General features: G+C 37.7%; 2 protein-coding genes across 2 annotated transcripts in view; one reads left to right on the plus strand and one right to left on the minus strand.

Annotated features, from left to right (window-relative positions):
* LOC136238643 (uncharacterized) overlaps positions 1–24,238 on the minus strand; it is a 277,251-nt gene that overhangs the window by 123,110 nt on the left and 129,903 nt on the right. The window lies entirely within an intron of this gene.
* LOC136238461 (heat shock 70 kDa protein 12A-like) lies at positions 113–23,958 on the plus strand. The gene is made up of 3 exons (XM_066028989.1): positions 113–553; positions 7,224–7,430; positions 22,421–23,958. The coding sequence occupies exons 1-3, from the start codon at positions 245–247 to the stop codon at positions 23,777–23,779; spliced, it is 1,875 nt and encodes a 624-aa protein (XP_065885061.1). The 5' UTR covers positions 113–244; the 3' UTR covers positions 23,780–23,958.

Consider the following 24,238-nt stretch of genomic DNA (forward strand, 5'->3'; position numbering starts at 1 on the left):
GTGGCGCGTTGTCGCGAAATGAGGGCGCGCGCCGATATTGTGAACTCTTGGAGGGAACTTGATTCCTTCCGTATTGCGTATGCCATTATGACGTAGTGTTCACCAAGGTTCATACCCTTGTGGCTTTTCGCTGAATTGACTGTCTCTACCAAACTGCGTGCCACAGTCTAGTTGAACGCTGAGTCACTGCGTAGGTAGTAGCTACAGTGTTCTCCAGGTATTCTCTTTGGAAAACCGGCGCGATATGTCTGCGAATTACACTCACTATGTTTCGATCGATTTCGGCACATCTGGTTGTGCCATTGCAGTGGGATTAGAGAGACCAGATCCAACTAAAGTACAAGTGTTTTCAACCTGGAATCAAGAGCAGACAGGCCGCGCTGATGCCGTGGTTCATTTCAAAGTGAAGTATCCTACAGTTTTACTGGCTGACCCTAATGGAGGGTTCGCCCATTTTGGAGAAGAGGCCTTAAAAAAATACGAAAAACTAAGAGAGGTAGCTAATGATTACTACCTTTTCACTAGGTTTAAGATGAAGCTTTATGATTCACCGGTACGTAAGTCACGGGTTGATGCTATCATAGATTTTCGAGAGAATATCTATGATGCTATGATGTAGCTATCTATACAAAACTTATTGTATATATGTCACATGATCGGTGGCGTGGACTTTGCACTGATACAGGTTTAATAACTGCCGGTTTCAAAGTGCATAAATGTATATTTAGCTAGCTAATAATATGTGACGGGAGTACGGAAAACCCGGACAGCCAAAACTTTATCTTAGCATTCCTAAGTATACAGTCCCAAGACATAGTTTTGGTACACTTGCAAAAGCTAGCTAGCCTACTTGTGGTCAGCGACCGAATTTATTAGAGTAACACTTACAAATGGATTGATCGTATGGTTCCATGTGGTGAGTTAGCATAGTTAGTACTTAGCTAGAAGTTTAAAATTTTTTAGTAAGGGTATGGAGTATAGCTAGGTTGTTTTAGGATGCACAGTTACAGTATGTACATCCCAATTTTATAGTATACCCTGCTGAGTTGTTAGCTACAAGTAAGGATCATATAAATGCTATAGAACATAATAGCAGACAAATTTTTGAATATTTCACCATGGAGTCTTTATTATCTGTGCTTGCATGTGATCCAATCGCAAAAATAACACTGTTCTGGCTTATCCAGGTTGTTCCGCCATTCCAGGCTTTCCATACTCCCATATGTGGCCGGATCTGCAAAAGCCCGACACAATTGTGCATTTTTCGAATTCCTGTTTATGAAATATTTCTAATCTACTTGTGTTCTGGCAAAGTTTCAGCCTCATACCCCAATAGCTTTGAGAGTTACAGCCCTACAAAGTAACAACTGAAAGATCAATTTGTACAGCAAGTACAGGAAAAATAAATTATAGGTGCTTATTAAAACAATTGTAACTTGCAAACAGAATGCTATATGGAGTTGTAGTTTGCACCATTGTGTTTGCCATGAATAGGGAAATTGATTACTGTGTACGTTTTTCCTTGTAGCACCTTTTTCACTACATACAAGGGCGAAATCAATAAAGAAAGATCGATTGCGTACTACCATTTCGATGTTACTCAAACAAACACCCATAACCTGCGAGTCCTCAGTTGGGTCTACCGCAACAAAACAAAGATTGTTGAACTCCTCTTGAGTAGGAGAATAAGACGATATCCAGGTTTTTATTGTTAGACCTTTTCTTTACTAAAAACAAACAAAGAATTCATAATATTTACTGAATTTTTTTATAATACACAATTACTTCACCCATTGTATTCTCAGTGCTTTATACTGTAAATTTAGACTTGCACGATTGTGTCAGGTTTTTGCAGATCCGGTCACATATGCTATGCTGCTATTTCTGCAGCTTATTTCAGTAGTCTAATGCTTCTACATTCTATTCTATTCATCTGTACCTCCTTGTCTTGTTCCCTTTTAACTCATCTGTTATTGTATGCAACTCAAAACTCTAGCCTGACTCTTGAGATATTGCATCACTTAATTTAGCCACCAAATTTTATCTCCAACCCACTTGTCAGTATTAGCAATAAGCATTAAAGATAAAACAAAAGTTTAACTCTGCTCCCAAGAATAAGAAATTCCTATTCAACAATTTATGACAGTGAGTGTTAGCTGGCACTGCTAAGTTGAAGATTGAGTTGTTCAACAGTACTGCTACACAATGCTGCAACAAGACATAGAAAGACACCAAGTACTGCAGTGCGTCTTTTGTGTTATAATTGTTTATAGTACAAAATTTCTTGAGGGCACACAGGTGACTAAGTGTACATGTGTAGGTAACTAAATGATTTGGTAAACCTCTAAACAAGCTGTTCTATAGTCTGAGGACGCTTAACCAACAGGAATCAATAAATCCAACCATAGGAGGTGCAAAAACTAAAAACATGTAAGTCCAGTATTCCAGTCCACTGAATAGTGACAACGGATACTCAAATATTCCAATCTTTATTCTCCTTTCAGGAGTTGATGGGATGAAATTTTTCTCTATGATATACACTATCTGTTGCTAGAGTAACTCACCTAATATGGGATGGGCTCCAAAGTAGGATGCGATTACTCAAACTACAACAGGAATTTTTGAACAACTTATATGTCTGTAGATAGTTTGAGGCTGTGAGACTTTGCACACCAAGTATCAGCCTTCTCGGTTTCTTTGTCTGATGGCAGCAGACCTGCAAAGTCATTTCTGATTAATACGTATAATCTGAAAAAAAAAGTCGATTCATGGACACCCACAGTTTACAAATCACGCTTACATCCAATCTACAGTTTATATCTTCCAGTTGTAAAGCAACTCATCTACTCTCTAAATATCCCCAGTTTATGTAATCAAATCCTTTATATCACGAACTACAAATCAAATAAAATAAGACGTCACTGGAATAATAATTGCACCATGAATTTAAGTGTATGGAAGTATACAGTGTTCATAAAGGTATCCGGTACACATTTCCCGTAAACTTATCTCAAACAACGTATACTTAATCAAGTTTCCATATACTTAAATGATATTATGGTGCGATTATTACTCCAGTGACATTTTATTTGATTTGTAATTTGTGATTAAAGGATTTGATTAAATAAACTGGGGATATTTAGAAAGTAGATGAGTTGCTCTACAAGTTAAAGATATGAAACTGTTGATTGGATGTAAGTGTGATTTGTAAACTGTGGGTGTCTGTGAATCAACTTTTTTTTCCAGATTATATGTATTAATCGGAAATGACTTTGCAGGTTTGCTGCCACCAGACAAAGAAGCTGAGGAAGCTAATACTTGGTGTGCAAAGTCCCACAGTCTTGAACTATCTAAAGACATACAAGTTGTTTGAAAATTCCTGGAGTAGTCGTGTCCAATTTTAGAGCCCGTTCGATAATTAGGTGAGTTACTCTATATAGCTAAAACATTGACTGTTAATAGTTGACTGTTATCAAGGCTGTATCAGAACAGTTAATTGACTACTAGAACAGTTGACTTGTGTAGTTTACTATTGTTGAGGTTGTCAGAGTGTTGTGACTGGCTGAACAAAAACTGACCATTTTCACAAAATTCTTTCTTGCTGTAAAACACAAGTACACAAAACATTAGGAATTTTCAACTAGAGTAGGGGCCATAGCACATTGATAAAAGTACTGAAACAAGCTGGAGTAGTGCACGATATTAAATCACAGTAAAACAATAAGAAGTGTTATATCCCTACTTTACTCAAGATACCATAACAGAAATGCACAGTAGGGATATAACACTTTTTATTGTTTTACTGTGATTTAATATTGTGCACTACTCCAGCTTGTTTCAGTACTTTTTGTCGATGTGCTATGGTCCCTACTCTAGTTGAAAATTCCAAATTTTGTGTGTACTTGTTTGTTAACTTTTTTGTTAACTTTTTTGTGAAATAGAATTATTATGACTGGTGAACCCATGCATACTGCATCAAAAGAAAGAAATGATGCCGCACGCCCCAGCTATCAATTATTGTCTGAAAAGTGAAGTATCCATTACCACTGCATTACACTTCATTGTCAGCTATGTTCAACCCATCACACAGCATTACGGATCAAGAACTGTTCGAAAAGCACCTCTACAATCAAAGTAGTCACAATGAAAAATACGTATGATTTCTGTTACGAGGGGAATCCATCACGTGCTACCACCAAATTGACGCTATTTGCTGTCAGCAAAGATGAATGGGACACAAAGGAGAACACTGGTAAGTCCATGAAGAATGCATTGTACATACTGTGGTATGCCAGAAGGCACCTCTTGGGCCGAAGCAACATCGAATAGTGAAAAAATCAAACCCATAGCCTTAGCCATTATAGAGTTATGCTTGTCTGAAGGAATCAGTCAGTCAGTCAGTCAGTCAATAGAAAATTCCGTTTAATAATTTTTTTTTAAAGTCTGTAGCAACTTGTTGAAAGCGTTTCTGGTTGATATGAAGACTTGTTTGGGCTTAGTTTTACCTAACCAATACTGCTTCATCATCATTAGGAAAAAGTGAGGCTGGCTTTTGGGTGATGTTTTTCATGGGCCATGCCCACACCTTTGTGGTACCGAGTAAAGTATGCATGTCACATAAAATTTTTATGCATGTTGTAATTGCTTTGGTATGCAAAGCCACTGGATTCACTTGTTCATGGAGAGTGCAAAAATCTTTGTTTTGTGTTTGTACAGCAAAAGACATTTGAGTTATGTGTGATGCTATAGAAATAAAGTTTACCATCATCATTCAAGTGTTGAAATGGCCTTCTTCTTTGTGCACACAAAGAGAAACACTATACCTTGATAGAGGTGTACCGATAATCAGACCGGCTAAACTATCAGCCACCGATATCGGTATCAGTACAGAACTGCAGGAGGACCGACATTGCTACCGATATTTATACAGTAGTAATAGTTTGTAGTTTATACATTGATTTTCTATATTATTTATGTAGCTCTTTAGTCCCAGTGGCTTATTGCTCACTCTGCAACAAGTGATACACTATGGGAAGCCATACAGTACACACAATTCTAGTGTTTTTGCTGGAAAGCTTATCACAGTCTTACAAATGAAGTAGTTATACAGTACCTTTGTAATAATAAGAAGGGTCACAGGATAACCAAGGAAACTTTCTGTACCAGTTTTCTCACAAGCCATTAAAATGCGAAGTAATGCAGAAATATCCATTCAAGGCTTCATGGGAGTATACATAAAAATGTTTGTGAGTGCCTAATTTTCTGGATTCCATGCACAATAGAAACCCAAGTATAGCAATGGATACATGTACATGGACATGTTGTAGAGTAGGTAAATTTATACTTTATGTTGATTAATCTACAATGCAAATATCGGATCGACTATCGGTTATCGGCTTCTTTTGGTGACATCAATATCGGATATCGGTACATGCCAAAAACCCATATCGGTACATGCCAAAAACCCATATCGGTACACCTCTATACCCTGATAGATTTGCCAGTTCATTATGAACAGATTGAACTATGTCCTGTCTTTGTAGCTTGTTTCAGTCCCAAGTTATGATCAATGAAATAAATGCCTGTAATTTTATTTGCCATATTACGTTGCTGTACAAATCAAATTTCTTGCTGTTCTAACTCTAGTGCTAAAGCTCCAAAACTGTTCATCATAAAAGCCTAAAACTTTGGCAGTCCACTCCTTTGTTGCTATAGATAGCAGAGAAGCAAGCTAAGAATTATTGAATCTGAAAATACTTTTGACAGCTATGGTCTTGTCTGAAAACAAGGTTATCCTCCAAAGTATACTGTAGTTGTCAGTCACAAAATGGAGGAAGTTTCTTTTATGTGTGTGTGTGTGTGTGTGGGGGGGGGCTAATGCGATAGTGCATGAACAATAATTAACCAGTTTTGCTGTGGAAACTCCCTTGGGGTAGGGAATCTCCTATTCCACACTTGAGTCAAATCCACCCAGCCATCACTAAGATATCTGCCTCCATTATTTTTCTTCATATTTTTTCTTAATCTTCTTACACATTCTTTATTCTTTTTTTTTTTTTTGGTATACTTTAGCTAGAAAAGTCGCAATAACTCTCACGTGTTTTAGTGACTGACTTCAAATTGGAGGGTAGTAAGAATGTAATGCAGCACATTTACAGTCTATTTTTTGTACAGATCGAATTAAGAACAAGGGAAATACGCACAATTGAAAATTCCAAAATTGAATTGTTGTCACACCTACAGGGTAATTGATTGATGGAATAACTTGAAAATCATGCTGTACATAAAGAAACTATCACAGTGCAAATCATTTGTGGCTTAATGAAATACTGGGAATGAATTAGCTAAGGAAATATAAAGCATGGACATTGAATTTTGAAAAATTGGCAAAATCCGACTTTTTTACCTGCCTGCCTGCCTGCCTGCCTGCCTGCCTGCCTGCCTGCCTGCCTGCCTGCCTGCCTGCCTGCCTGCCTGCCTGCCTGCCTGCCTGCCTGCCTGCCTGCCTGCCTGCCTGCCTGCCTGCCTGCCTGCCTGCCTGCCTGCCTGCCTGCCTGCCTTGTGTTGTAAAGCCTTCATAAATAAATGTAAAAAAAAAAAAATAAAGTTCACTATCGTCATATCTTTGATGGACTTCTTTGTCCACATGGAGAAATACAAGAAAACCACTGTATCTTGATAGATTGTCAGTTCATGGTGGGCGATTAAGCCAAGTCCCATCTTTGCAGCTTTTTTCAGACATGAGAAATGATATAAGTGCCTGTAATTTATTTTCGATATATTGTTGCTATGCAAAATTTTATTGAATTGTACTGGCTTGCCTCTGTACTGTCAGCTGTTATCAAACAGGAAAATGTACTCTTTTTTGTCAGCAAATTGCTACTTTCTCTTCAATCTGATAAAAAAAACATCTAATTTCTTTAGGTATCACATTTTGTTGAAAGTGAAATACCATGTGTCATGATGATAATGTGACCCACAGTCTGACAAAACCAGTGTTATAACTTTTCCGATTAGCATGATTTGACAAATCATAACTTGTCCTGTGTATAAGGTAGCAATCTGAAACTTTGTCATCTTACAGTCCTTGAAAGCATATAGTTTCAAGTATGTCCATTATAGGAAAAGATGGTTATGAGTTATCGGACTTTAAAATCTGGTTTTGTCATGCCAAGTCATTATTATATTAGTGGGCAATTATTATTTATTATTGTTTGATTTAGGATGCAAAGACAATACAAGCAGCTAATGGAAAGAGCCTGGCAGCAATTAAAGTTTATACTATGACACTTAAGTATTTGAAAGACACTGCCATAAAGTGGTTGGATGATCATTTTCAACATCCTGCAAGGAAAATACAATGGATTGTTACAGTACCAGCCATTTGGAGTGAGCCTGCAAAAGCTGTTATGAGAAATGCTGCAGAAAAGGTAGATAAATTACCTACAGAACACAAATATATATGTACCAAGATGTATTTTACACATTTTAGTGATTCATAAAAGAGAATTCAACCCTTTTCCCCTGACAAGGTGCAAAATATGTTCATAGTGAAAATTAAACTGAAGTCAAAACTTACTCTGTAGTTAAAGCTTATAAAAGTTCATGAATTTCTAATATGAAACCTCCTGAAACATTCATATGAAACTGTAATGCAATGTAAAAAAGCAGGTCAGTTAGAGACCTCCTAGCAGAAGGATATTGAACATTGCCATCCCACTTTTTATCACTGATTTGCTATTCCTCCCCTAGCTTATTGCAGCTAATAGGCCACAGTGGGTGACCAGTCACCCCAGCCAACACAAGTTCACCCACTGCATGGTAGCATATGCAGGCATCAGCATCTTCAAAGAAAAATGCTAAGCGGTTATAATGTACAATACCTTAGGATTGCTTGAGAAACATTTTAGTTAGTTGAACTAAAGTTAAGGTTTTATTTACCAAAAATTGTAAGAATTTTAGTTAGTTTTAGATTTAGAGCCAAAATAGACCATGAATTTTCTAGTGTACTAGAACTAGAATTAAATTGCTGTGCTAAAACTGTAGTATGTTCACGTTGAGCTGAATCCTCAAAAACATTTAATAACTCATGGATGCAATTACACACGATCTTGAAATTTGGCTCATTTATAGTACTGCTTGACCCACTAAAAATGTTTCAAAATCTTTTTGTTCAAATGTTTAACATAATATTTATGGCCAATCAAAAGTTTCACAATACATTTCCTACGGGGAAGTCATATAAGTACAGTGTCCATTACAGACCTTTCCCGAACTTGTATTGGAGCCGTGTCTGTTGTTGACACCTTTGCTGTTACCAACAATCATCTGGTTGGCTGAAATGTTAACTCTGTTGAGAAAAATCCACTTTTAATTTTTAGCTGTTTTTCAGGATTCAGCTCAACGTGAACATACTATAGACTGGTAAGCTTTCTTGTAGAGCGGTTACTTTGCATTATCCATAATGTTGGTGGGATCAAAAATAGTGCTGGGCGGTATTGAAAAATAGCAAATGGTATACCTTCCATAAAAAGTATCACGGTATTACTAAATATCACGATATTAATGTAAAAACCATTAGTATTAAAGTAACTGCCATTTACCTCAACAAAAGCACCAAATACCCATGGTAGCTCAGCAAGCCTCAAGTACAAATTACCACAAACAAACTTGTTTACATAGTTTGGTTAGCTGACTACATCAGCACCTGCCTACAAACATTGTCACATGTCTGGTTACCTTCTATATATGGGATGAAACAAGCCCACAGGGAGGCCATAGTGCCCAGACGGTATGGCGGTATTAAAAAGAACTGGTGGTATCAATACCGGTATGACCTATATATCACAGATTACTAACAATGCTGGTATATCACCCAGCTCTAATCAAAAAGTGTCTAGCCTTCATAGTGCTGTGGCACCATGAGAAACACCTCGCAAGAAATTGTGGCTATCACGTGCACAATCCTTTGAAACCTCATCTTCAAGCTGTTTTTGTTTACCTGGTGAGATTCCTGGTTTTCATACTGTTGTGGCACCATAGTATTTGTTGACATTTCCCATGGTGATCAAAGTCTAGTTTAAATCATTTTTCAACTAATCAGTCTTCCACAACGGATATCATTGTTTATTGTGAAAATAACTTAGATATTGACAATGCTCATAAATTAAACATTAATAATTATTGCTTTGGAGCAATCACCTATCATGCTTTTGAGAAACACCCATTATTTCCAAAATTATGCCCATCTTTGGCCAATAATGTCAGCTAAATGGTGTATTAGATTAATGTTCAGCCTTAAATAGTTTTTTATTTAGCTGGTTTCTATATTAGAGCATTTTATATTATCAACCCGAGTCTATGTGACTGCTAATATGGAGTAGTAACATTGTGTGACTGTTCTATTAGAATTTCTGACTGCTCTATTAGAGTATTTTGGTCTTTAACAGAATTGTATGAATTGCAGATTTTCTTACTGTTAAGGATAATAATTGCTTCAAAATGCTAGCATAATTCCTGATTACCCACACTACCTATTATTCAAGGGTGTCGGAACCGGGGGGGCCATGGCCCCCACACTATTTTCAAAAGCATGTTTTGGCCCCCCCACTTTTGGGGCCGACTAGCTCAGGTTGAAACAATCAGCCAAAGCTATATACACAGAAATACATACATCCATACGAGAAGCCATACAACACCATGTACCAGTACTGGCATCACCAGTCCCCCCCTCGAGTCCTCCACAACCGTCAAGCCATTCACTGTTACACCCAAAAGCGCCTATAATTTTATTTATGATTAGTCCTTGCACGTGACATCTGTTGTTCAAATATTTTCCTGGAGCCTGTGCAGTGAGAAACTTAAATAGTGGAAAGAATGCCACATCGGTGGTATTATGATGGGAAAGGTTACGCTCGAATGGAAGGATAGCAGCAGATCTAAGAGGGCAGTCTCATTGTAGTGCGTGAATGTACAGGAGTTGCTGACTTCTGAGTACTGACTATTGAATTTGGTGAAGAGTGATTTATCAAGTAGACTAGTCTAAAAGAGGCATACAAGGATATGTAAATGAGAGTAGCCAGCCATGAATGCAGTAGTGGTGTGGGGTTCACGTGATCCTCACAGTCGGAACCTGCTACAACAGATAACCCAGTTCCTTCAAGGTATGATGTTTCGTTTAGCGGATAACACTGTTAATGTTATAATCCTTGTAGTGGAGGTACTGTACAATAAACATAAAGGAAAGACCTTCACGTGACCATGATTTCTCACGTGATATATACATGCATCGAGCACGTGCAGTAGGTATAGCAGCCATTAGCAGAATAGGGAGTGAGCAGATAGCTGTGCATACATTGTAGCTGTAGGGTTATATTTATTAGCTAGTGATAACACTTCACAACACCTATATATAAACGCACGTATGAACTGAGCTACAGGAGCCCTATCAATGTGAGCCTGCATGGGCTGGGTGTTGATCAGTTTATAGTTAGCTGATTTTGGATGCCTTTGGCCCCCCACTCTAATAATCGTTCCTACGCCCTTGCTATTATTCCCACAGCAGAATGGCTGCATTCCTTTTTTATATAACTGTTTTTCACACTGCTTTGATTCTTGAGCACTGACAACTCAGTATGATTTCATTGTCAACTCATGACTTCAGGAATATATTGTGTCTGGAGGTACTTAGCATGTAAATTCCGATCATTGTCAATGAAATGTACTGTGTATAGCTAAGGTAAGGCTCACTTGTTATTGAAGACCACAAGTCAGTTGTTTCAGCATAAAATGCAAAGTGCTGGTTATCAATTTTCTGTTGTGACACTTCAGAGTACAGTGAAGGAATAGCGACCCTGCTGAAGTAGTTGCAACTAGCTAAATCATATCATGGATTGAACTTTTCTAACATTGCTCTAAAGCCAGGCTTTTCAACAGTGTATGCTGATACCATGTCTTTCACTAAAGTCAAGTAACACTCTTTGTCAAATCCTTGTACTCAGGAAAAGTCCTGCTCAACTTCAATTGGCTTTCAAGCATTTCCTTTATGGACTTTGTTGTGGGTGCTGAACTCGAAGTTTCTTTGTCCTTTTCTTGAGTAGTCCTGCACAACTCACTGTGCAATTCCGGGTGTTTGTGTTCAAGATGGTAGAATAAATTTGTTGTACTACTGGTCCTAGTAGGAATCTCCTTATGGCTTTACTTACATTGAGGTTTGTCAGTGTTTGTTGGCCTTCCGTTCATCATTATCGACAAAAATCTTAAATGGACACAACATGTTAACATGATCACTGCTAAAGCAAACTCAGTAAGAAGTCTTTTACAACGGAATCTAGCAAAGTGTCCTGCAACAGTTAAATGCTACTGCTATAATACATTTGTTCGCCCCATTCTAGAATATGCCAGTACAGTGTGGTCCCCATACCATGAACATAACATCTATAAATTAGAAATGGTACAGAGAAGAGCAGCAAGGTTTGTGATGAGTAACTATAATAGAACAGCTAGTGTGACAGAAATGTTGAACAGTTTACAATGGCACACATTGGAGAAGCGAAGAAATAATTTGAGAGCCTCACTAATGTATAAAATAATTAATGACATGGTAGATATTAATGTGCACCAACAGTTTAGACCAAGCAACACCACAACTAGAGGTCACCATCAAAGATTTCTGCAGTTGCCAACAAGGGTAGATGCTTATAAGAACTCCTTCTTTCCTTTTACAATAAAATTATGGAACCAACTAGATGATCATATTATCCAAGCTCCATCTCGTGATTTATTTAATAATTATATAAATTTGTAAATAAGTAGCTAACTACATATGTACGAATATACTCATGATTGAGTTTGTACATTAACAAATATATATATGTCTGAAGTATCAAACGGTACGGTTGTACCGTTTAAATAGGGATCCTGGCGAAATTTTCACGCGCCACCCAAAATTCCGCCTTTAAAAGCATCCTAGAGATATCTTACGAGATGAAAATCACTTTTACGGAATAGCACTAGCCCATATAATGCATAAAACAGCATTAAATACAACAAAACACTTACAGGTGGCTGGATATAGAATTTTAAAAAATCGTTAAAACTTGAATTTTAGACTGATACCCTGACTGACTGACCACAGTCGCAAGCCTAGAGGCCAAACAAAGCAGTGCATGGCCGCCATTCTACGCCACAATAACAAACTCACCAGTGGGATGTGCTTTTTGGGGTTCCGACGAGTGTGTGCTCTCTGTGCCTTGTCTTTTCTTTTATCTTCAATCAGGCTGCTTGTCTTTTTCTTCATCCAACGAAACCATATCGAGGGGTTAATTTTCCGTGTCAACACTTTCTCTAAGCAGCATAATAGACACCACAAGATTATTTAAGGCACTTAGACTACGCGCTACTGTACGGAGGTACTGGTACTGGATAGGTCACAAGATCACGCCCATTCTTTATTCTGCGCATTGTCAATCCATCGATTGAGACACACCCCTTTAACGCTAGCTGTATTTCAGTGACCACACACCTTCAAGTTGGAAGGCTGACTCGAAATACTCTAATAATCGATCGAAACCATGATGACCACGCCCCTTTTGGGCAAGTGCACATCTTTGCAAGATACTCTAATACAGCAGTCACCCTAATAGAACAGTCGCATGTTTATATTATAGCTAGCTGTATGCCTTAACAAAAAACTAAACAAACTAGTACATTAAAAATTATAAATTTAAAAATGAAGTAGGGATCCAAGCGATAAAAAGTTGTGAAACAAGAGATGAATGATGGTAGCTATTACAGCATAGCTCGGTGGGAAATCCTTACTTTGGCATTGAACACAAAATAATGGCTATACAATGCCAAAGTAGGGATTTCCCTCCAAGCTATGTTGTAATAGCTACCATCACTCATCTCTTGTTTCACAACTTTTTATCGCTTGGATCCATACTTCATTTTTAAATTTATAATTTTTAATGTACTAGTTTCCAAATAGGGGATTTGGTGTTTGGCTTATTGAGAAGCATGACTTCCACAGAACTTTCAACTTCACTTGAACTGCTTCCTGACACATGTTCAGACACCATTTTCTCCGTAAACGAGTATCACGTGTTCACATACTTCCATATACCATCCGCGATAATATAGTGTGGTTTCATGTCATGCTTGATAGTATTTCCATATTGTCGATTCGATATAATATCATCCTAATGCCCAGCTCTACATATGCCCATATAAAACGCTAAGTTGGTCAGAGACCACACCCTAGGATTCTTGTTTTAAAAACCGCCTTGGTTTTAAAATCCACAATGATATTGTGCTATTTCTCTTACCTACACATAACCCAATCCTATATAACCATATAAGGATTGTATTACTATCACAAGGACTGTATGGTAGGAATCATGAAGGCTTGCAGTTTCTTGCAAAACTATCAACCAGAACCACTTTCACAGCAGAACCACTTTCACAGTGCTTTGGCAGTGTTGGTTAGGTATGATCAAGCCCAAACATACTTTTAGTGTGATCCAAACAATTCCAATATGCAGAATTTAATTTTTTTTGTTGGTGGATTTTCTACTGACTAACTGACTATTTAATTAGCTTAAAAACTAACTAACTGATACCTTCAGACAAGTGTACTCAGTATTGGCTAAGGCTATGAGATTGATTTTTCGGTTATACTGAGCTGCTTCAGCCTGACAGGCATACCACAGTACCGTATAGCAGGTTTTTACCGTGAAGACTTTATTTTGGCAAACAGTGGCTAGCTGTGGTAATTAAATTTGCAGTTATTTTGTATTTTCATGTCTTCTTCCCCTGTAACTCTACCTTAAATGTTTGTAAGAAAAGGTTTATGGAATATTTACAAACTAGTAGGGATCATCACAATCCACGTAAGGGTGCAGCCTTCAAGCCAGGTTGAAAAAAGGTTGTAAAATCAAAGGCGGATGTTAATATAAGTGTTAATACACTGTTATGCACAGCCATTGTTAGCATTAACAATGGCTGTGTATTACACTGTATCTAACTTTTGATTTCACAGCATTTTCACCCAGGCTTTTTAAAGGCTGGGTGAAAGTTCAAAATGTGTCCCTTTTTTCACAGCTTGGTGTTTGGTGTGGATTTCGTTTCCTTTTATACAGTAGAACCTCCATTATCCAAACACCTGTGTGCCAGTTCACATCCTTAAGTAATTTCTTTTAATTCTATAATTGGCTGGTAATTTGGCCACCCTTTTTGTTCTATATACTGACTATTAAAAAAGGCAGCCAAATTACCATCCAATTATAGAATTAAAATAAATTACTTAAGGATACAGCAAGAGTGAATATAAAACACAGCTGAAGGTCAATGTTAAAATTTTGAATTAGTTGTATATGAACAATCATTCTTGGCTGCTTCAGATGTCAGCTGTTTCAGTTGCCAGTTAGTTTTACTTTTATGTATAATTGTAGAAGCACCTGCTTTACTCTTGCATGGATTAAAACTTTAGTAATTGTAGTTAGTTGTATTCTTGGCCACTCCAGATATCAGCTCTTTAAGTTACCAGTTATTTTATCTCTTCAGCTGAGCTGTTTTTTACATTGGGTTCCGGGTACTTGTGGTTTCTTGGACACACTTTTTTTTACAGCAAAGGTGTTTTTGGGGTGGATAATCATTTATGAACGGAGTTCTGTTCAACTACTCTAATAGAACATACACCTACTCCAATAGAATGTTCACCTAATCATAAAATACTCTAATAGAGCAGTCACTTACACTGTTCGGTGATTGAGGGTTTGGATTTAGATAATCAAGGCTCTACTGTACTTCTCAATGCCAGCCTGGCTGGCTTCGATGTATTTTACCATACAGTATGGTAGTACTGTATATCAGGGATCATGGAGTTTTGGGTTTTTCTGGCCAAACATATCACCCAACAACAACACCACAGCAGTATTAGTTACCATAAATGCTTCCAATAGATTGCTATAAAATTTAAAATTTTTTCAATGGAATTTTCTACTGACTGGCCTGCCTTCTTTCCCACCTGGCATCCTGCCCGCCCACCTACCTACCCACTCGCTCACTTGCCCACCTGCCTGCCTAATGCCTTCAGACAAGCGTAACTCGATAATGGCTAAGGCTACAGGCTTGATTGTTTCACCGTTTGATGTCACTTCAGCCCGACAGGTGCCTTTTGGCATACCACAGCATGTACATGCAAGCAGTGCATGCATCATGGACTTACCTTGTCCACCTCCTTTGTGCCTCATTTCTTTCTGCTGATAGCCCAAAGTACTGATTTGCAGCAGCATGACAGCCTCCCTATGTTTGTAAATGGAAATCATCCATATTTTCTGTGGTGACTGGATTTATTGCGCTTCTCCTACTGTTCTTCATTTGTAACACTGTGAAATGTGCTGAACATAGCTGAAAGCAAAGTGCAATGGCCACTTTACTTTCAAGTTAGTAATCAATAGCTGGGGCACGTGTTCATTTGAAAACATTACTTCAGGCGCCATACTTTCTTTTGATGTGATATGCACGAGTTCACCAATATTACAAAAAGTAAACAAACAAGTATAAGGAAAAATAAGAATTTTAAATTCGATTAATTAGGTATCATAGAAAAAGTAGGGAAACAAGGTAAGTTGCCTAAATCTGCAGATATACTAATGGACCTGTAATCCCTGATTCACTCTATTAGCCTTGTCAGACGTAATGATGATTATTGTATTGTATTGCTTGTTTTGTTTGTAATACTCTAATAGAGTGCACACTTTTTGAGGACTTCTAAAATAACAAATGTTATTTAAAATCTAGAATCTCCATTGGAAGATCATTTAAGCTAGAGTTTTTATTTTAAAGCAGAAATTAAGTGAGGTAAACAACTGCGATAGCAGTGGCTAAGTATTTGGTCTTCGGTATGGAGGTCCCTGGTTTGAACTCTGGTAAGTTTTTTGACACTTTTCATATACTTTTTCACCCTGCGGTGACTGTTCTATTAGAGTATCTCAACCCTGCAATTTTACAGTTGTTTGGTTTTTGCTTTACCCTATACCATCACAACAGTTCAATTTTTTAAATGAAAATAAACATTTGTAGCACTGTAGATATTTATCAAATTCATTGCAAACTTAGTACATGAATTACTTGTATACACACTTCATCTGTATTCAAATATTTATGAAAAAATTTGTAAGTACTTAAGGTTTGCATGAACATGTGGGATTTTTGCAGATCCGGTATAACAGTTAATAATAGGAAAATTATGAATATTATATTTAATTAAGGATCAAAGAAATAAAAAGTAGTGAAACAAGGCATGTCACCTAAACCTGAGGATATACAACAGTCATTTAACTGTAGTGGAAACCCCATTTCAAAATTCCTGCGCATGTCCCTGGACTTGTAAATCCTCGCATACTGCATTAGAAGAAAGAATGGCACCAGGCTTACTGTTTTCATCTTAATTCACCTCAAATATCAATTACTGAAATTGTGAAGTGGCCATATGCTTCATTTTCAGCTGTGTTACACAGCATTGTAAGCGAAGAACACTATGAGAAGGACCTCTGTAATCAATCCAATTCCTATTACATACAAACATACGAAAGCCATCATACAGCGCTACTGCGAATTGACACCTTGCACTGTCAACACTTTTGGGCTTGGTTACACCTAGCCAATACTGCCAAGGAACCAGGATGGCATTGTGAAGTTGGTTTTTTGGCCAGAAAAACCCAAACCTCCATGATCCCTGATAAACAGTGTTACTGTACTGTATGATAATTTTTATTGCACTAGTATTATTATAGTTTACCATAGGTTCTTATGGTATGCAGAAGTTCTGAACTCTTTAACCGAACCATATGTGAAGTGTTTGTCAGTCAGTTATATGGCTGCCTGTATGGCTACATCTTGTAGGGATCACATACCGATATACAGTTTATATCAGTGTATTTGACTCACAAAAACAAGTGAAATCCTCCATGTAAAAAAGGGTGTGTCCATGAAAGTAAGAGCTGATACCTGGTGCAGCCAAGAGTGAAAATTGCTATAATATGCAAACATTGGACCCTTATGCCTTAATAAATAAACTAATGTCCATTTGGTTCCACAAGGGGTACTTTGAGATAATAAGTTACTCTCTAGAGTTCCTATGGATATATATACTTGCAATTGACAAGGAGAAGATATCCTGACCACCTGGCAGACTCCTGTAAGTGTTCGAGCGTTAATCGGATGGCTACAGGTTCGAGGCTGCCCAGGTCCAGTCATGGATTTTTTCTCCTTTCTCCACCTTTTCAAACATACTTTCTGTAACAACTTTAAAACAGGCTGTAGGACCAGGTATCCTACAGACCTTCAGCACTTGTGCTGTAAAGCCTTAATAAAATAAAATAAAATTATCACTGACTCATATTCCGTGTTCTGCATTCCTAATCAATTCCTTTTAACTCAAGAGTTACTAGCCAATTAGAGTTTTAAAAAATTAATTGGTAGTGATGTGCAATACATATCAATACGTATTAGTGATGTGCGATAATTATGTGATATATATTGAAATATCATGATAATTTTTTTATAGCGTGATATGATATAGAATCTTTATTATCGTGATATAAGCCTAGGTACAGATTTTAGCTATAACTAGAGAAAAATGTACCCCCAAGATGTCATGTACACTGTACTTTTCTTTGATAAAAGAGCTTGCAATGTTGTATGTACCATGTTGTATTGTACTTCTAGTACGTCAGTGCTACAAGTGTCATCAGTGTAAATACACTAGCTGAGTGATGAGTTGTATATCGTGATATATATTATCTAATCAAAAACAGCCAAGCTGTAAAAAAAGGTGCGGCCCCCAAAAGGGCCATGGTGAAAAAAGATGTGAAATCCAAGGTGGCGGCCAAGAAATGGCTGTGATGGTAGGTTAATGGCAAAAATTTTAATTACGATGATTCAGGTGAATTTGCGTTGCCTCCTCCACTAGGATTCGGCACCAAATTCACCCGAATTGTCGTAATTAAAATTTTTGCCATTAACCTACCATCACAGCCATTTCTTGGCTGCCACCTTGGATTTCACATCTTTTTTCACCATGGCCCTTTTGGGGGCTGCACCTTTTTTTTACAGCTTGGCTGTTTTTGATTAGATATCACTTCTTTTTGTATCTGCATATTGCAAAGCCGACCTATGGCTGGCTTTGGGGCTTTTTAACCCATCTGTTTTTTTTTATTTACCACAGGAAGAAGAAAAGAACTTAAAGACGATTTTTAATACTTCAACTATTTTTGATTCTATTATATAGTAATTATACAAATTATATACATATATTTATTAAATGCCAATTATTCCCCACAGGATAATTTCTTTGCAGCTGATCTCTCTACTGGGTGACTTGAAATGTAGCTGAACTACAGGATGGTTTCTTTGTAGCTGACCTCTCTACAAGGTGACTTGTTTCTAGCTCATCTCTCTATAAAGTGATTTGTTTGTAGCTGAACTCTGCAAGGTAATTTGATTGTAGCCGAGCTTTCTACAGGCTTCTTTCTAGCTAATCTCTATATAGGATAACTTATTTGTAGCTGAACTTTCTACAGAGTGGGTTCTTTGGAGCTGAACTCTCTACAAGGTGACTTGTTTTAGCTTATCTCTCTACAAGATGACTTCCTCTAGCTGATCTCTCTACAATGTGACTTGTATCTAGCTGAACTATCTACAGATGATCTGTTTGTAACTGAAATCTCTACAGGATGACTTGTTTCTAGCTGATCTCTCTATAGAGTAACATGTTTCTAGCTGAACGCTCTACAAAATGTGTTCTTTGTAGCTGAACTCTCTACAAGGTGACTTCTTCTAGGTGATCTCTCTATAGGGTGACCTGATCTCTCTGTACGGTGACTTTTATCTAGCTGAACACTCTACAGGGTGATTGGTTTGTAGCTGAACTCTCTACAGGATGGTTTCTTTGTAGCTGAACTCTCTACAAGGTGACTTGCTTCTAGCTGATCTCTCTAGACGGTGACTTCTTCTAGCTGATCTCTCTACAGGGTGACTTATATAGTTGGTCTCTACAAGGTGACTTCTGCTACTACAGGGTGACTTGTATCTATAGCTGAACTATCTACAGGATGATCTGTTTGTAGCTGAAATCTCTACAGGGTGATTTGTTTGTAGCTGAATTCTCTACAGGTTGACTTGTTTCTAGCTGATCTCTCTATAGGGTCACTTGTTTCTAGCTGAACGCTCTGTTCTTTGTAGCTGAACTCTCTACAAGGTGACTTCTTCTAGCTGACCTCTCTATAGGGTGACCTGATCTCTCTGCAGGGTGACTTTTATCTTGCTGAACTCTCTACAGGGTGATTTGTTTGTATCAAAACTATCTACAGGGTGATTTTTTTATACCTGAACTTTCCACAGGGTGATTTGTTTGTAGCTGAACTCTCTACAGGATAATCTGATCTCTCTACAGGTAGATTTGTTTGTAAGTGAACTCTCTACAAGGTGACTTGTTTCTAGCTGATCTCTCTACAGGGTGATTTGTTTCTAGCTGATCTCTCTACAGGACGGTTTCTTTGTCACTGAACTCTCTACAAGGTGACTTGTTTCTAGCTGATCTCTCTACAGGGTGATTTGTTTCTAGCTAATCTCTCTACAGGACGGTTTCTTTGTCACTGAACTCTCTACAAAGTGATTTGTTTCTAGCTGATCTCTCTACAGGGTGATTTGGTTGTAGCTGATCTCTCTGCAATGGGTGATTTGTTTGTAACTGAACTCTCTACAGGGTGATTTGTTTGCAGCTGAACTCTCTACAGGGTGATTTGTTTGTAGCTGAACTCTCTACAGAATGGTTTCTTTGTTACTGAACTCTCTACAAGGTAACTTTTTTCTAGCTGATCTCTCTACAAGGTGACTTCCTCTAGCTGATCTCTCTATAGGGTGACTTGTATCTAGCTGAACTATCTACAGGATGATCTGTTTGTTGCTGAAATCTCTACAGGGTGACTTGTTTCTAGCTGATCTCTCTATAGAGTAACTTGTTTCTAGCTGAACTCTCTATAGGGTGATCTGTTCATAGCTGAACTCTCTACAGGTTGATTTGTTTGTAGCTGAAATCTCTTGTTTCAAACTGATCTCACTGTAGGGTAACTTGTTTGTAGCTGAACTCTCTACAGGATAGTTTCTTTGTAGCTGAACTCTCTACAGAGTGATTTTGTTTGTATATAGGGTGATTTGTTTGTACCTGAACTTTCTACAGGGTGATTTGTTTATAGCTGAACGCTCTGCAGGGTGATTTGTTTGTAGTTGATCTCTCTACAGGGTTTCTTTGCAGCTGAGATCTCTACAGGGTGACTTCTTCTAGCTGAGCTCTCTCTTGTTTCTAGCTGATCTCTCTACAGAGTAACTTGTTTGTATAGCTGAACTCTTTACAGAGTGGTATTTTTGGTTGCTGAACTCTCTACACGGTGACTTGTTTGTAGCAAAATTCTTTACAGAGTGACTTACTTGTAGCTGAATTCTCTACAGAGTGACTTACTTGTAGCTGAACACTGTATAAACTATATAGTGACTTGTCTGTAGCTGAACTCTCTTCAGGGTTACTTGTTTGCAGGTGATCTCTATAGGGTAACTTGTTTGTATAGATGAATTCTTTACAGGGTAGTTTCTTTGTAGCTGAACTCTCTCCACAGTGACTTGTTTGTAGCTGAATTCTCTAGAGAGTGTAGCCGAACTCTCTACAGGGTGCATGACTTGTTTATAGCTGAACTCTCTTCAGTGTGACTTGTAATGTTCTGAATCACTACAGCGATATATTTGTAGCTGAACTCTCTATAGGGTGACTTGCTTCTTGCTGAACTGTCTATAAGGTTAACTGTTTGCAGCTGAACTCCCTACAGAATAACTTGCAATGTAAAAGAATTCTACAATGGAGTAAATAAATTTGCTGAATGCTCTATTAGGGTGACTATTCTATTAGAGTATCTCGATCTCGCATTTGCTACACGGAGTTGGTTTTCGAATCATAACTCAGTGGTTTGTAATCCGATTCTTCTGTACTACTGCAAGGACTTTCTATGAAGATTATTCCAGCTATACACCAATTTTCAGCTCATTGCTCTAAACGGTTTGCCTAGTAGGCATAAAAACTAATATTTTTTTATTCAAAAAAATATCGATCGTGTAATTGTGACACAGGTTGGGTTTTGTGTCATATCTCCATGGTCTTTATCTTGATTCCTTTCAAACCACCAAAAGGCACTCCTACGATGGTTACTCCATCTACATAGCAATTTTCAACTCATTCCATGGAGCAGTTTACCCTGTAGGCGTGACAACAAATCGATCTTGTTTTACGCAAATAAACGGTCATAAATCCTGATTCGTTCATCGGATTTGAACCAAATTTGATACTAGGATTCGCCTTTGGACTCCCTTTCTGTGTGCCAAATTTCAAGGCGATCGGAGTACGCGTTTTCGTTTTATAGCAATTTTTGCAAGTGTGCGAAAACACGAAGAAAAAAAATCGAAACTTTGGCAGCTCGTATCTCGGAAATGGCTGGAGCGATTTCCTTAAAATTTGGAATGTAGACTCCCCTAGCTGGCGGGCAACTCTGTAGCAACTTTGGTTCCAATCGGATAAGGTATCACCGAGATACAAAGGTGTGAAAATTACGTTTTCTTTCTTCCTGTCAATATACCCACGGTGTGGCGCGCCAGCTTCTTGGGCCGCACGACACACTAACGTGTGTCTTGATATCGTGATATGTTGTGTGCAATAATCAAGATAGGAAAATATTCTAAATCGTACACCACTAATACGTATATCGAAATATCACAGTACTCTGGCTGTATCGCAATACCAATATCATGCTTGCATATCAATATTTTGATTACACAATCATGGAAATGGTGAAGGTCTAGTTTTGTGTATTGAAACAGTGTAGCTTAGTTGCTCACCAGTTTCCTAAACTCTCTAAGCTTGTTATATAACAGTGCAGTGTAGTATATAGCTGTTACTAAACAATGAAAAAATATTGGCTGCCCATGAATTCATTTAAAATGTATTTTTGCACTATAATAGTGTAACTGAGTTGCTTACCACTTTCCTGGACTCTTTTAAAGCTTGTTAAGTTAGTTGTATTGACTTTCATTTTTGGCCACTACAGATATCAGCACTTTCTGTTGCTACTTTCATGGACATGTCCTTTTTACACCCAAACTGTTTTTGCATGAAGATCAAAACAAGGAAAGCATAAGCGTGAATGTTTGGCAGGAAAACGCCTTCATAACCCCTGCTATACAGCACTACTATACTGTATTATACAGATTCTTTGCCAGCTTAACATGGCTGCACTACATTATAATACTATGTGTCTTGATTATATTCCTGTATAACTATTTAACTGATTTTGTGATAGCTCTTTTTCTATTGTAGGCAGGATTGCCAAGAGAATCAATAGTATTTGCATATGAACCAGAGGCAGCAGCGTTGTTTACTCAATATGAGATTCTTGTTGGTCAGCAAAACATTACAGAAACGAAGTACCTTGTAGTTGACTGTGGTGGAGGTACAGTGGACATTACTGCACAAGCAGTGATAAAGCAACAGGGCCAGATGTACATTGCATCGTTGAGTCCTCCTGAAGGTGGTAAATGTGGTGGGTTTGCAGTCAATGATCAATTCGAAAAAATGATATGCAGCATATTGAAAATACCAGTGGGGCAGTTTGAGCAACTAAAGATTAACTGCTCTGTGGAGTGGACTAAACTGATCTATAAAGATTTTGAAGCTTCAAAATTATCTTTGGATCCTGCTACACCAACTACATTAGCCTTTCACAAAAAAATTTGCTCGGAAATAAAAACACTAACAGGTAAATCAATGGAGCAATTGGTAATAGATTACAATGATAAAGATGTTGAGTGGTATGATGAAGAGTCTGAACTCATCCTTCACTTCACTGCAATGGAAAATTTATTCAAGCCTGTATTAAATGATATTAATTGTCTCATTAACAAGGTACTAGCAAAAGAAACTTGCAAGCATGTTAACGCAGTTCTGTTGGTGGGAGGGTTTGCTGAGAGTGCACTACTGTTTAGGAGTGTTGAACAATTGTTTCCTAAAAATAGATCTCTTGTTGCTGTCAAAAAAAGTTCTATACCTATTGTCTCTGTTGTGAAAGGCGCAGTACTATATGGCCAGCATGAAAATATAATAAAACCAATTTTAGAAAAAGCCATGACAGGGAGTGGAAACCCACCCTCTCCTGCTGCACAGAATATAGCCAGCACCTTGTCTTCCCTTTCAATATCAGGATGCCTTTCTCCTATTGCAAAATACCTTCCGGTTTTGTTGTCTCGGAAAATGAAACACTCCATTGGTGTCGAAATATCTGAGCCTTTTAAAACTAAATGTCATGACCCTAACAGAAGAGAGGTACATGGTGGAGAGGCATACTGTACTAAATTGTTTTTTGCTCTTGTAAGAGCTAATGAGGATGTGTATATTGGGGCTCCTCAACGATCATATAAGTTTCGTCCACGTACTAATGAGCAGACCAACTGTATTGTCACTATCTTTGCATCTGAAAGAGAAACAGTTAAGTACATAAATGAAAGTGGATGTCAAAGAAAAACTACAGTTGAAATCACAAATCTTCCAACATACACCACCAATTTATCCAGAGAAATTGAGCTGTTTGTTGACTTTTATAACACAGAGCTTGTGATAACAGCATACTGTTCTTCTTCACAGGAGAAGAAAAGGGCGACAGTTAATTACACATTTTTTTGATTTTCCATATACAGTAACACAAAATTAATGCAGATTTGCACAACATATGTACCACATTCACATGTACTGTACTTACATTCACATAATATATAGTGCAAAATCTGTACATTGAGGCCAATATAGACCTTCCAGTTTGTGATATTTATCAACCGTGTAGTATTAATTATTTTATTAATATATATTTACTAATATAAAATTTAATCCAAAACAGCCAAACTGTAAAAAAAAAACAGTGTGGCCATCAAAAAGGCTATGGTGAAAAAAGATGTGAAATCCAAGATAGCGGCCAAAAAATGGCTGTGATGGTCAAGTGGCACCAAATTCACCTGAATTGTCATTATTAAAATTTTTACCATTAACCTGCCATCACAGCCATTAATTTTCTTGGCTGCCATCTTGGATTTCACTTTTTTCACCATAGCCTTTTTGAGGGCTGCACTTTTTTACAGCTTGGCTGTT

This window comes from Dysidea avara, chromosome 11 (genome assembly GCF_963678975.1).
Source record: "Dysidea avara chromosome 11, odDysAvar1.4, whole genome shotgun sequence".
NCBI lineage: Eukaryota > Metazoa > Porifera > Demospongiae > Dictyoceratida > Dysideidae > Dysidea > Dysidea avara.